The 13,190-nt window shown below is 41.8% G+C and overlaps 1 protein-coding gene across 1 annotated transcript in view; it reads right to left on the reverse strand.

Moving 5' to 3' along the window:
* The window catches only part of DHRSX (dehydrogenase/reductase X-linked), a 298,040-nt gene that overhangs the window by 224,569 nt on the left and 60,281 nt on the right, over nt 1-13,190 (reverse strand). Inside the window, exon 2 of the mRNA XM_066599884.1 lies at nt 2,358-2,465. Coding sequence (XP_066455981.1) covers nt 2,358-2,465 — 108 coding nt within the window. The remainder of the gene's footprint in view (nt 1-2,357; nt 2,466-13,190) is intronic.

The raw sequence follows: 13,190 nt of genomic DNA on the forward strand, positions 1-13,190 counted from the left end.
CAAATCCAATGCCTCCTTCCAACTATACCTGGCTATTGAACTGCTGAAATACACATCTATGAGGCTTGGAAGTATAACAGCCTCTCACTGAGGTATCATATTACATAGATACCCATCTATGTAATATTGGCTCCTATCTCAGAGTTTTTTGCCTTCCTCTGGATCAACATTGGAGAGTAATAGGCTGAACCAGATGGACATAGGTATTTTTTTCAGCCTTACACACTATATTACTATGTTTTAAGGGAACACTTAAAGGAAACCTGTCACATCCTATATGCAACATAAATTATGCTGCTTATAGGACAAACGACGTGGAGTCTAGGGGTATACTTCTTATACTTACCCAGCTCTCCGTTCCCTTGCTGTCATCCCTGGAAGTCAGGGCTCAGTTTGTAAGCATAAGGCGGGCTTCATATGAGCGTAAGCATAATTGAGCACACTTGGATAATGGATCTGCTTGCAGGATTTTTTTTGTGCGTGTGAAAAGTGCTGTTAATACGCGCACACAAAAAACCGCAAGCTGGGCCATCTATGCAGGGAATACGCAGTGTTTCGGTTCATGAAAACGCTGCATATTCATGGACTGACAACTGCATGTGTCCATGTGAATGAGCCTTTACTCTTTTCTACAGGCAATGTGTGCACTCCCATAAAGCAGAGTTTTTGTGTGCGCACTAACTGAAGAAAAGAGTAACGTTCACTGACCGAGCACCAATTTTCAGGGGTGTCAGCAAGGGCACGGGGGAAGTATAAGAAGTCCACCCCGGACTCCATGTTCCCTGTCCTATAGGCACCATAACTTAAGCTCTATTTAGATGGGGTGAGTGTCAGGCAAACAATGCCCGACACTCGTCCCCGCACATACTAGCTCCTGTGCACCTGCACGGGAGCTAGAATCGTTAGCTCTCAGCGGGGAGGCTGCAGGAGATTTCTCTCCTTGCGCATCGTTTGCCCGACACTTGTGCCATCTAAATGGGCCTTAAGTTTATGGTGCTTATAGGATGTGACAGGCAGGTTCCTTTTATCTGCTTTTTTTCACATTTCTTGCTCATTGCAATAGTAATGACTAATTGAGCCCCTTGATCACTAATCAGGATACTTGATCAGTTCATGCTCAATGACACATTATTAATTAGCACATTTCTAGGCATTAGTGATAATAGCATTGCTCAACCATCTAGAACAGAATGCTAGCCCCTTACCCAATCCCCACAAACACTGTCATGTCTTTCTTATCAGCAGTGATCCCTCATAAGTGCCTGCGTGCAATAATCCCAATCGTGTTCAGCACTTCTCCCTAATTAAATGGGGAAAATTGGCTTCTCATTTGGGTTTTATCTATTTTACTGCGGATTCTGCGCATATGGACTCCATTGATCTCTCTCACTCTCACACCCCCCCTCCCCGCCTCCTGCGAGCCTGCTCGGACCAGTAAGCAGTTACTCGAGAAGAGCGATGCTTGCTCGAGTAACTGCTTTATCCGAGCGTGCTCGCTCATCTCTATTGGTGGCCTGTGCAGGGAGGAGGTGAGCAGTGACTACACTTAGTGTGAATTAGGTGAACATATGTTATCTGCATCCAGCTTTATAATAGAGGTGTTACCATTCATTGTAATCCTGCCTTTGATGATAATAAGATGACTACTGGGAAGTGATTTCTACAGAACAGTCTATTGTAAGGCACAGCGGATAATGTGAAAACTGCGAGACTTCAGGATTACGCTATAGATCGGGACATGAAAAATTACAAGAAAAAAAGTCTCCAAAAAGTTCTCTGACCATTGGACTATCTCCTGTATCTGAGCAATACATTGTTTAAGGTACCAGTTTTCTGCAAAGGTATTCTCAGTTATATCTTGTTTTAACTCAGCTTGACTAATTGCTTCTGTATGCTGCCTGCCCTGGTTACTCCTTCTGCAAGAATTCCACCATGCAGGTCTACAACTCTGCCTTTAGCTAAGTAGTGCGGTACAGATCTTCATTTTGTCTTCACGTCAGCGGTTGTCAGTAGTGACTGTAGTGGGATAATGACATGAAGATTTCCTGCTGGCCCCATCCTAACCATTAAAATGCTGGACTGTATTTTTACACCATTCTAATGGTAATTGTTAGGTTGTGCTGCTGGGACCTGTTGTTCTATATGGGTTTCCAGCAGCACAGTTTCACAGGTGTGAGATAATTGAGTGTGTGGAGTTTCTCCAGCCTCCCAATCCCCCTAGTCTGCTGCTCATAAATACCAGCTCCTCTTGCTAGAGGATGCTGGTCATTGTTCTTGCGCCCAGCGATCGTAACAGTATTGTTCTTCCGATGCCCTGTAGAAAAAATAGAAATTTCATAATAATATTGATGACGTACCTATTATCACATGCATTCCAAGTCTTGCTAAATGTTTTGCTGTGTGGAATCCTATACCTCTTGCACCTCCAGTGACAATGGCAACTTTTCCATTTCGTTGTGGGAGAACTGCAAGAAACAAAACATTGGTAAAATATTTTAGAGCAATTCTACAATTAATTTTAGAACAGTTATTATCATATTGCCTTCATATTGTGACACACCTGACTCATAATCAGTACTTATGGAGTGTATTAAATTATTGTGATGCATGAAACTGTAATTATGAGAATGATCAGGATGTAAGATCCTCTCTTTTCTTATGGTCAATTACAATGTATCTCACACATCATCTGTAGTGCATATGTTGAACGTAATTTCATCTTTAGCTGCAGTACCTCGTTTATACAGTATAATTGCTATGACACACTGTCTTATCTAATACTGTGACACAGAGGTGTCCCTATACATTTATTAGGTGCTACGGAAATTAGAAACAATGAATATAAATGATATGAATCATAAATATTGCATAAGCCAATGGTATATTTCTAATCTAGTTTTTAGCATTAGTGTAACCCCTTAGTGATGGCCCCATAGTGTTTTTATGTCCTAAGGCTGCGATCTCCCCCCATACATCATGGGTGTCAGCTGTTTCTTACAGCTGACAGCCCTGCCAACAGCCCCGACAAGCTGCTCAGCCGATTCGGGGCTGTTAACCCTTTAAATGCCGTTGTCCATTCTGACAGCGGCACTTAAATCCCCTGAATGATCATGTTCAGGGGTTCCATACAGCCCCCCAGCGATGAGATCGCAGGGAGCTGTGCGAGTGTCATGGCAGCCGGGGGCCTTCTGAAAGGCTCCCGGCTGCCATGGGTGGCCTGATAGACATGGGGTGGCCTGATAAGACAGCCTGCCCGATCGCAGTATGCTACAGCATTACATCATACTGCAAGAACGATCAAAGCATCGCATGTTGTGGTCCCCCCTGGGGACTAAAAAGTAAATGTAAAAATAAGAACAATAAAGTTTTACTAATCAATTTTTTTTTAAAGTAATAAAAATTTAAAAAACCCTTTTGCCATATTTGCAATAAAAGAATCTAAATAATAAAACAAAAATACATATTTAGTATCGCTGCGTCCGTGAAAATCCGATCTATCAAAGTAATGCATTATTTACCACGCACAATGAACGTTGTCTGAAAAAAAAATAAAGAATGCCAGAAATGCGCTTTTCTGGTCACCTTGTCATCAAGATAAAATGTAATAAACAGTAATCAAAAAGTTGTATGTATTCAAAAATTGTACCAATGGAAACTACAGGACATACCGCACAAAATGAGCCCTCACACAACTACATTGACGAAAAAATAAAAATTATTGTGCGCAGAAGATGGAGACAGAAAATAATTTTTAAAAATTAAATATCTTTAAAAAAACATACAAGTACTACAGCAAAAAAAAAAGCATAGACGTTTGGTATTGTAGTAATCATACTGGCTCATAGAATAAAGTTATCAGGTCATTTTTGCTGCAGTTAGTGCGCCGTAGAAACAAGACACACCGAAAAATGGCGGAATGTCTTTTTTTTTCCCCATTTCTCTCCACTTAGAATTTTTCAAAAGTTTTTAATTCCATTATATGTTACATTAAATAGCACCATTGAAAAATACAACTTGTCCTGCAAAAAACAAGCCCTCATACAGTGACGTCGATGGATAAATAAAGGAGTTACGAGTTTTTTAAATGAGGGAGGAAAAATAAAAAATAGAAAAAAAAACAAAAAAGCTCTTTCACTAAGGGGATCAAGCACTAATTTTAACTGAGGATCACATCAGCCTTATGGTTGCCTTCAAAGAGCTAATTGTAATTGCATGGTTAGGGCTCGTTCACAAGGGTGTATTGCACAGCATATTAAGGGCGCAATTTTTCAGTGCATCATATGCTGTGATATAACTATTGATTTCAATGGATTGGTTGTCATGATCATATTTTTTCATGTGCAATAGCGTGTAAATGTAAGTGCCCTGACCTATTTTGGTGTGTATTATGCACCGCAATAGACCATTGAAATGAATAGGTAGTCACAAATATGCAACGATGAGGCAGGAAACCTGCGGATTTGCAAACCACTTTAATGAGCCTGTCTGCATTTTTTTGTGTGCGCAAATACGCAATGCATTTGTGCACATGAAAACACGCCGGGGCAGCCGAAAAACACTGGCGTGATTTTTGGTAGCAAAAATATGCAGTGTAATTTTATGGCTGAAGTACACTTACGCCCATGTGAAAGAGCCCTAATAATGACCCCCATAGCAGCCACAGTAGTAGCAATGACCCCCATAGTGGCTGCAGTACTAACAGTGCCCACATAGTCATCCTAGTAGTAATAGTGCCCCAGAGTGGTCCCAGTAGTAATACTGATCCCCATAGCGGTCACGGTAGTAACAGTGCCCCCATAGCGGTCGCAGTAGTAACAGTGCCACTATAGTCGTAGGAGTAGTAATAATAACCCACACAATAGCTACAGTAGTAACACAATCCCCTATATTGGTGACCGCTATAGTAGTCCCAGTTATAATAGTAACCCGCCCCCTACTGGCCACTGACTGGGTAGCAACCCTACAGGCATTCCACCCACCCCACCTGCAGCAGCAGTTCAGTGGCAGCAACCACTGCCGAGTTAGTGACTGCTGACATCTCACCTCAGCGCAGGGGTCAGCGGTCAAAGTCTCTGCACTGCGCAGCTACACCGGCTGAGTGTTTATTCCCAAGATGCATGAAAGTGAATGTCCCCCACTAAACACCATGTTTTTTTTATTTTTTTCTTCTTCATCTAACTAGGGCCAAAATTCTGTGCAGATTACATTTCTTCCAAGCTTATCATTAAGTTCACTATTTGAACAGTATGCAGTAAGATCCTATGCACCCCTTGGCAGCACCAGCATCTAGCCAACAGTTTGTCCGTTTACTCTGTATTTGGAGTGAGTTTGAGTGTGTATCAGGAAAAAAGTCTCAGTTCTACTTGTTATAAAGATCATTTATGGAATGTTGGATATACTCACTTAATTATAGTTTTCCCCCAATGAGATAGATCTGATGCTACAGTCTCATTATGATTGGGATCATGGCGGTTAAACCCTCAATCAGATGCTAAACAAATGGAGCAAACGTAGATTTGGCAAAAACTGTGGCAAAATTGTTGCAAATCATCACGTTACAAAATTGTGCAAACTTTTAATTGCACCGTGAGATTGCAAAAAAGCAAAAAGTGGACATGGCTTACTGTGACTGGGCACGGCCAAAACCTTTAGACTTCTGATAATACTAAAGCTAGAAAATAGCCCAAATTGTGGAGCAAATGCAATTGTTCATAGCAGGCATATATTTTCTGTGGTTTCACATGAACATAATTTGGCCATATCTTTCTAGCCCAGTGACTCAAACTAACAGTATCATAGGGATTTATGATATTAGTTTGTGTCTAAGCTAAGCATCGTAAAGTTGGGCTGGGACTTGCAGTTGTAATATAGGAACTCATACAGACAGATTTTAGTTTTTCACAACTCAGGAGGGGGAGAGAACAGAAGCGTCATAAGTGGAGAGAGAACTATTTTTGTCTGATAAGATTTATTACAAAGTTTCTAAAGGCTCATTTACACGCAAAGACAATCTTTCAAATGATTGAAACTGACAGTTCTAGCAATAATTTTGCATATAGTACTAATGGGCACAATGTAATCAGTTGCTCCCATGCGGAACACAGCATGCGGTCTTCTATCTGTCTCCGGCTGAATGATGGATTTTACGCTCACCTAAAAATCATTTTGCAGACGAAGAGTGAAAGATGGAAGCGTTTACATGCAATGATTATCTCTCTCTGATTGAACAATGGATTTTATGCTCACCCAAAAATCATTGTTCAGCCGAAGAGTGAAAGATGGAAGCGTTTACACACAACGATTATCGCTCAAAGCCATAGTTTGAACAAGTTTTGAGCGACAATCGTAGCGTGTAAATGGGGCTTTAGATTCATCTGTACTATTGATTTATGCGAAGCTTGTTGAGACCATTTAAAAGTATAGGTGCCCTAAGAAAGGACTGATAACAAGCTAGTAGTGTCTTTGTATTCACAAGGGGTTCAAGGACAAATCCAACCAACTGTAGTGTTATTTGCATGTTGGTACACAGATTGCCTACGTTTCCGTATTACAGAGCAGTAGGAAATCCAAGTGCCAATGTATCGTGCCTCCACCGCATTATGGTGGCATTCCTTCTAGGGGGTAATAACGCTATAATGGTGCATTTGAAAACAGCATAATATTTTCTCTCTTGGAAGATTCTGTATGAATCTGCCAGAAAAAAAAAGCTTCTGTATGAAACTGCAAGCAAATGGGGGTACCGCATGTGGCCATAGGTGCAAGAGTATGGCTTTGTGAAATTTGTAGAGTCATAATACAGCTATAAGGCATTAAAGAGGACCTATCATAGGATAGAATCAGCAGCATGTATGTGCAGCTGCAGTCCTACAGACCCCATCCCCTTTTTTCTTTTTTGGCCTTCATACTCGCTTCGCCTCACCTGGACAGGATGTTCTTAAATTTGACTCTCAACACTTTTAATGTGTCAAGTGGGCGATTCCCACTGCTAACTTTCAGTGGGTGACATCAGACTGTCAATCAAGTCTAACATCATAACATCACCCACTGGCATAGAATGATGGGGACTGCCCACTTAAAAGCGCTTGGAGCCGGATCTAAGAAGAGCCCATGAAAAAAAATGGTGATTGAGTCAGCGGGACCGCAGCTACACAGCCAGGCTGCTGATCCTACCCCAAGATAGATCCTCTTTAGTAAGATCACATTGAGAAGTAGGTTTTAGCAATCATCTGCAGTCAGGTGGACTTTATGAAAAGGTGATCTTCTCAAACCAATTTGCTTACTTTTTATGGAGTGGTGAGCAGGAAACTTAATAGGGGGCTGTATACTTGGAATTTTCTAAAGCCTTTTATACTGTATCTCACATGTGATTAAGTTAGAATCAATTGGTCTGGATAATACACTTTGCAATTAGATAAAAAGTTGGCTAAAAGACTATGTCCAAGGAAAAGCCACAAGGCCGGCTGAACACGGCCGGTCACGGGCTCTGCCGCGGAATATTCCGCGGCGAAGCCTGTCGCGGCGCCCCCAAGAGACCCCATACTTACCAGCGGATCCGGCGTCCTGGGTCCCGCATGACGCTTCGGCGTGTCGCGCCGCAGCGTCATGTGACACGCCGGCCACATCACAAGACACACCCACAGTGTCACATGACGCGGACGGCCGCGTCATATGATGCGCCGGCCGCAGGCGGAGAGACGATTTCACGCTATCTTCCGCTGTGCTACAGCGGAAGATAGCGTGAACGGACGGCTTCCATTGACTGCAATGGAAGCTGGCCGCGTGTACACCCGCGGCAAATACAACATGCCGCGGGTGAGGACGGGAGATTTCACGGTGCGGAATTCCGTGATGGAATTCCGCACCGTGAGCATTGAGCTATTAGGTTCAATAGAACCTAATAGCTGCAGGCAACGCGGCGGAAATCCGTCCATGGGAAGGAGGCCTAAGTGCCCATCCAATGTGAACTAATGTCATAAGTGGTGTAACTTAAGGATTTGCATTGAGAACATTGCTATTTATATATAACGGACATGCTGGACATCGTTACTCTACTTAAAATCACAGAAAAAGGACAGAATCAAACACCAATTCCCAGCAGCATTCCGACAAGTCACAACATCCTATGTAACAATTGTAGCTTGTCTACATGCTGCTGGGAATTGGTGTTTGAACCTGCCATTCAGGGGCGTAACTATAGAGGATGCAGGGGATGCGGTTGCACCCGGGCCCAGGAGCCTTAGGGGGCCCATAAGGCCTCTCTTCTCCATATATGGAGCCCAGTACTATGAGTAAAACATTATAGTTGGGCCCCTGTTACAAGTTTTGCATCGGGCCCGGGAGCTTCAAGTTACACCTCTGCTGCCATTATATTGGTACATATGGCCTTTTTACCTGATTTTAAAGGGAACCTGTAGGGTCCTGTGAGCCCCATAAAGTAAGGTTATGGGCTCACAGAAAGGAGGCTGCTGAGTCAAAGGGTTGATCTTTGTACTCATCTGCCTGCCTGTTCCCTTGCTGTCTGCTTTTAAAGTCCCTGTTTAGTGCTTTGAGCAGACTCATCACTTTATTCCATGCATGCCAACATACACTGTCCATAAGGACAGGATAGTGTGCAAGTGCACGGAATAAAGTGATGTGTCTGCTCATAGCCTCAAGTGATGGCTTTACGCTCTGTAACACACATATACACAATTGCATCAGGGAGAAACATTATACAGCAGGACTGAGCAGAGTAGATGTGATTTCAGTAGCAGCAGCAGCTATAGGTCTCTGCTTCCTTTCCTCTTCCCTCCCCTGCCCTCTCCATAAACGTCTATGAGCAGCACGAGCCATGACCCTCCTTTACTTATGTTTCCAATCTTTTTATCCCTTATTACTAGAATTGGTCATCACTTGCAAACTAGAAGAAAGGGAGCCCCCTAGTATCCAGCATTTTAAAGGGATTTTTTTAGTGATTTTAGGTAAATAAAGTGATTTTCAAGTTAGCTAGTTATAATATTGGTTGTCGCATGAGCACAAGTTGTTTGACATTACCGACCATTTAAGTGCATAAACTACACCATCCCAGTCAGCTGCATCTAAAGCTAACAAGATACGGTGTTATATCAGAAGATATTATGCCACTACTTTATACCGCACAGGAGACGTCACATTCAATATAGTTTGAGGCACGTATTCATAAAATGTTTATCCGGGAGATGTAGAAGGTTCAAACAAGGACATCGAAATATTAAGAAGTAATGGAAGAAATTAGTTATGAGAAAGGTTGTCAAAATTCAATTAATTCGACTTTACGGTTAGAACTGTGAGGTTATGAAGCACGCTCCTTCAGGATTTGGGAATGTCACAAAGCTTTCATAGATTTAACAATTGGTTCCACCTTTTCATCAAAGAACACAAACCGAGCCTCATTAAAATGGTCATAATGCAATCACACTTTGTATTCCTGCCGCAAGTGCCGACCTGACCGCAAATCTTGTGACCAGAACGAGCAGTGCCATAATCATTAGAGCTGCAGTCGGAGGGGACGGATTGCTATAAAGCTAAATAGTATAATGTAGCAGCTTAATGGTCATCTGAAGGAGGTCCCACTGGTAGAGTTTACAATGCTGTCCCAGAAATCAGTCCAATATTGGTCAGTAAATGACCAACTTTCTAGAGATATGGGTGGAATTTACACCTATGGGACATGTATGGTATATACTGTGTATAGGACATTAATGTCTATCATGGGAATACCCTTTTAACCCCTTAACGACCGCCCATACGCATTTTGATGGTGCTGTATCAGAAGCCTGAGTGGGTCTCCTGTGCCAGGGAAGGTGGGTGCTCAGCTGATAACAGCCTGGCACATGCTCAAACAGCGGGAACCCAAGAAGCCATCAGTCCCTGCTGTTTAACCTTTTACATGCCGCGATCAGTGTGACCACAACATGTAAAACGTTGACAGAAGGAGAGGGCTCGCTCTCTAACCCACCAAACCCCCACAACGTGATCAGAGGGTCCTGATGGTTTAATATGGCACCTGAAGGCTTGAATATAGCCTTCATGTCTGCCAGTTATCATGGCCTATGAGCTTCACACTGAAATACAGAAGTATAGTAGCGTATTAGGAAAATGATAAAAGATGGGGATATTCAAGTCCCCAAGTGAGAAAAAGTTTAAAAAATATTTAAAAAAAAAGAAAAAACAAATGTCAAAACCTCCCCTTTCCTTCTTTACTATGGAAAAAAAGCACACATGTGGCATCGTTGTGTTTGTTATGTCCCAGAGAAAAAAAGTTGATACATTATTTAACCCAAACGATGCACAACATGAAAAAAAAATGGCGAAAATAACTAGTTTTTGCCTATCGTTCCTTACAAAAAATGGAACAGAAAGTGATCAAAACGTTGCATGGATCAACAAATGGTACCATTAAAAAGTACAACTGATCCGACAAAAAACCCCTTTCACAGCACCATTGACAAAAAAAAGAAAAATCTTAGGTGTCTTTAAATGCAGGATAATAAAAAAAATACTTTTTTTTTTTTTATTTTTTTAAAAGCCTGAAAAAGTTTCCACAAAAAAGAAAAACTATATCACTTTGGTATTGGTGTAATCATACTGGCCTGCAGGATTAATTTGACATACATTCTGTCAACAGAAAAATGTAAAAGTTATGGCTCTAGAAATAAGACGATGAAAGACAAATTAGTTGGTCATTTAGATGAAAAACAGGTTTTGTCACTAAGGGGTTCAAGTTTATACCTGTAAACTTCTAGCGAAAAATAGGAGAGGTTCCTCGTGAGTAAAGTAAGAGGCGGTTTCCCCTCATAAGATTGTCTGTGTGAATGCAGTCATATCCCAAACATAACGTTTCGGATGAGGTTTCTGCTCCCCCCATATTTGCAGACGTTGGTGAATTTACATAAGGTAATTTATCAATTCAGTATAATGACAGAGACAGAATTTGTGCTTCTTTAGTTTATATATACTTCAACGTGTAGAAATGCTTAGCATGCATAAAAAGTGGAGACGTTAGTAGTGTAAGGGCACGAGTAACAGAACAAGATGCATCTGAAGTTAATGAGCTGTTAAGGGGACATTCTCATTATACCTCAACATTAAATTCCCACTTCATCAGTAATAAATTGGCCGCACTTCCAAAATCCACAGATCTAAGAGGGACACAACTCGCAACAGCCTTTATTCTTAAAGTCTCATAATACTTATTTTCCTAAGTAGATGGATGATTTGCACGTATGTGTTCATTCTGCAGAGTAGTTGCCAAAACTTTTGCAACTGGCCCATTCATGCAAACAAAGCTGCCACCAAAACAACCCTGGTCGCCCCAGAAGATTTGGTCACCTCTAATCTGAACATGTGACTATATCCTAGACCTCTCCCTTGCATACTGTAATATACATATGGAAAAGAGAACTCTGAGCTCTCTTCTGTATACTATTAGAAACATATGTTGGACCTCGCCCGACATCGAGCACACTTTCAGCCACCTTCCCCAAAAGTTTATCTATATTTGCCCATTGCCCTTGTAAAATGTACTTTCTAAAACTACTGTACGTAAGCTAATAGGGGCTGAACACTCCAGTGGGAGTACTGTTACCATGCCAGCCACCCAAAAACTTTTTTATAACCCAGTCACTTCACTTTGATTGAAGTGTGGAACAATGGAACTCTCTGCCTGAGGATGTGGTGAAGGCAAACTCAACAAGTTTACAAGTGGACTAGATGCCTTTCCTGAGCATTATAATATATGTTATAATCACTAATAACTTCGGAATGGTTGTTGATCCAGGAATTATTCCCTTAAATGGGGATGATAGAGAAATGTGGTCGTCTTTAAGGATACTGGGGTCTTCAAGACAGTGTGACTTCAGTTTATGAATGATGCTTTCCCCCTTTTATTGGTGGTCAAGAACAGATGTGGTTGAGGGTTGATTCTATAATTATAGAATGCTGTGAAGAGCGAAGAATTTGATGTTTGTGAGTTATCATCTCTCAAGCATAAGGGAGGTAAATACAATACAATAGACAGTGTTAGGCAGATGGTGTTATCATGTGCCAAGTCCGTGATGCTATACAAGTACACACGAAAAATTCACATTTATGCCAAGGTTTTGTCTTCTTTTTGATTACTTTGTTTTGAGTATACAAATACATGAAGGGAGGTTCTTTGTGATCATTCCCTCGCTAAAAAACACAACGCCTTGTGGTCTAATTTATTTGCTCAAATCTACCCGATTTGGCGATTTCTTTAACTGGGTAAATTGGCTTTTACCTCATTGGAGGTTTTTGCCTTCCTCTGAGTCAACATTGGGGCCTTTAGCTACACCCCTGCATGCGCCGATCCCACTCTACCTTCTGAAACCTCGCCGGTTTCACTGTCCTGTGGACTAGAACGGTCCGAGCCCCCCCCCACCCCCACCCCCCCCACTGGACAGTTCTCTTCTCATTAGCATAAGCATGTTTCCGAAGGTATGTGGATGCGATGAGTAATTATTGTGATAAATCTAGGGGAATGGTTACTGAGGAAAGGCACATTTTCCCTAGATTCTTTTCAGGCATATTAGTTTACAGCAAGCATTCCGGATGAGAGTCCCAGGAGCCTTTCATAATATATCTGATCTGGGTAATGTAATGGCAGGACACCACTAAGATGTGGAAGTTACACCACATGGTGATCAAAAAGGAAGCACTTTCATGTGACAGGCCATTCCCCTGTCAGCATGCTGGGAAGCTGTTGAATGACGTCTCCTATAGGCCTCTGATTCCGATTTATTGGGCACAATTATGATAAAGCAAAACATACATTTTGGGAGGATTACAATGCATGCTGTTTGTAGAACTTCTGTGTACTACAAATGTACAAAAACACAGAAAACAGCTACTTTATGACAGATGCTCTAAGGAATGTAATGCTGCACACTGCAATATAGCCTTTACGCGTGTATAAAAAGGTGTGTTATAGGGCTGCACCCAATCCACCCGCAACACGGAACACTTTCCAGCCATCGTAACCACATTTCTATATACCATATTCTGAGGTAGGTGTCAAGCACATTTAAGGGTTTCCGAGTACTATAAACCAGAGGAAATCAACTCTGCTTAGAGACAATAAAACAAGGGATTGTTACTGGTGTGGGCAACAAGGAAGGCATTGTTACTGGTGGGGGCAACAAGGAAGGCAT

The sequence above is a fragment of the Eleutherodactylus coqui genome, chromosome 4 (assembly GCF_035609145.1).
Source record: "Eleutherodactylus coqui strain aEleCoq1 chromosome 4, aEleCoq1.hap1, whole genome shotgun sequence".
In the NCBI taxonomy this organism is placed as follows: Eukaryota; Metazoa; Chordata; class Amphibia; order Anura; family Eleutherodactylidae; genus Eleutherodactylus; species Eleutherodactylus coqui.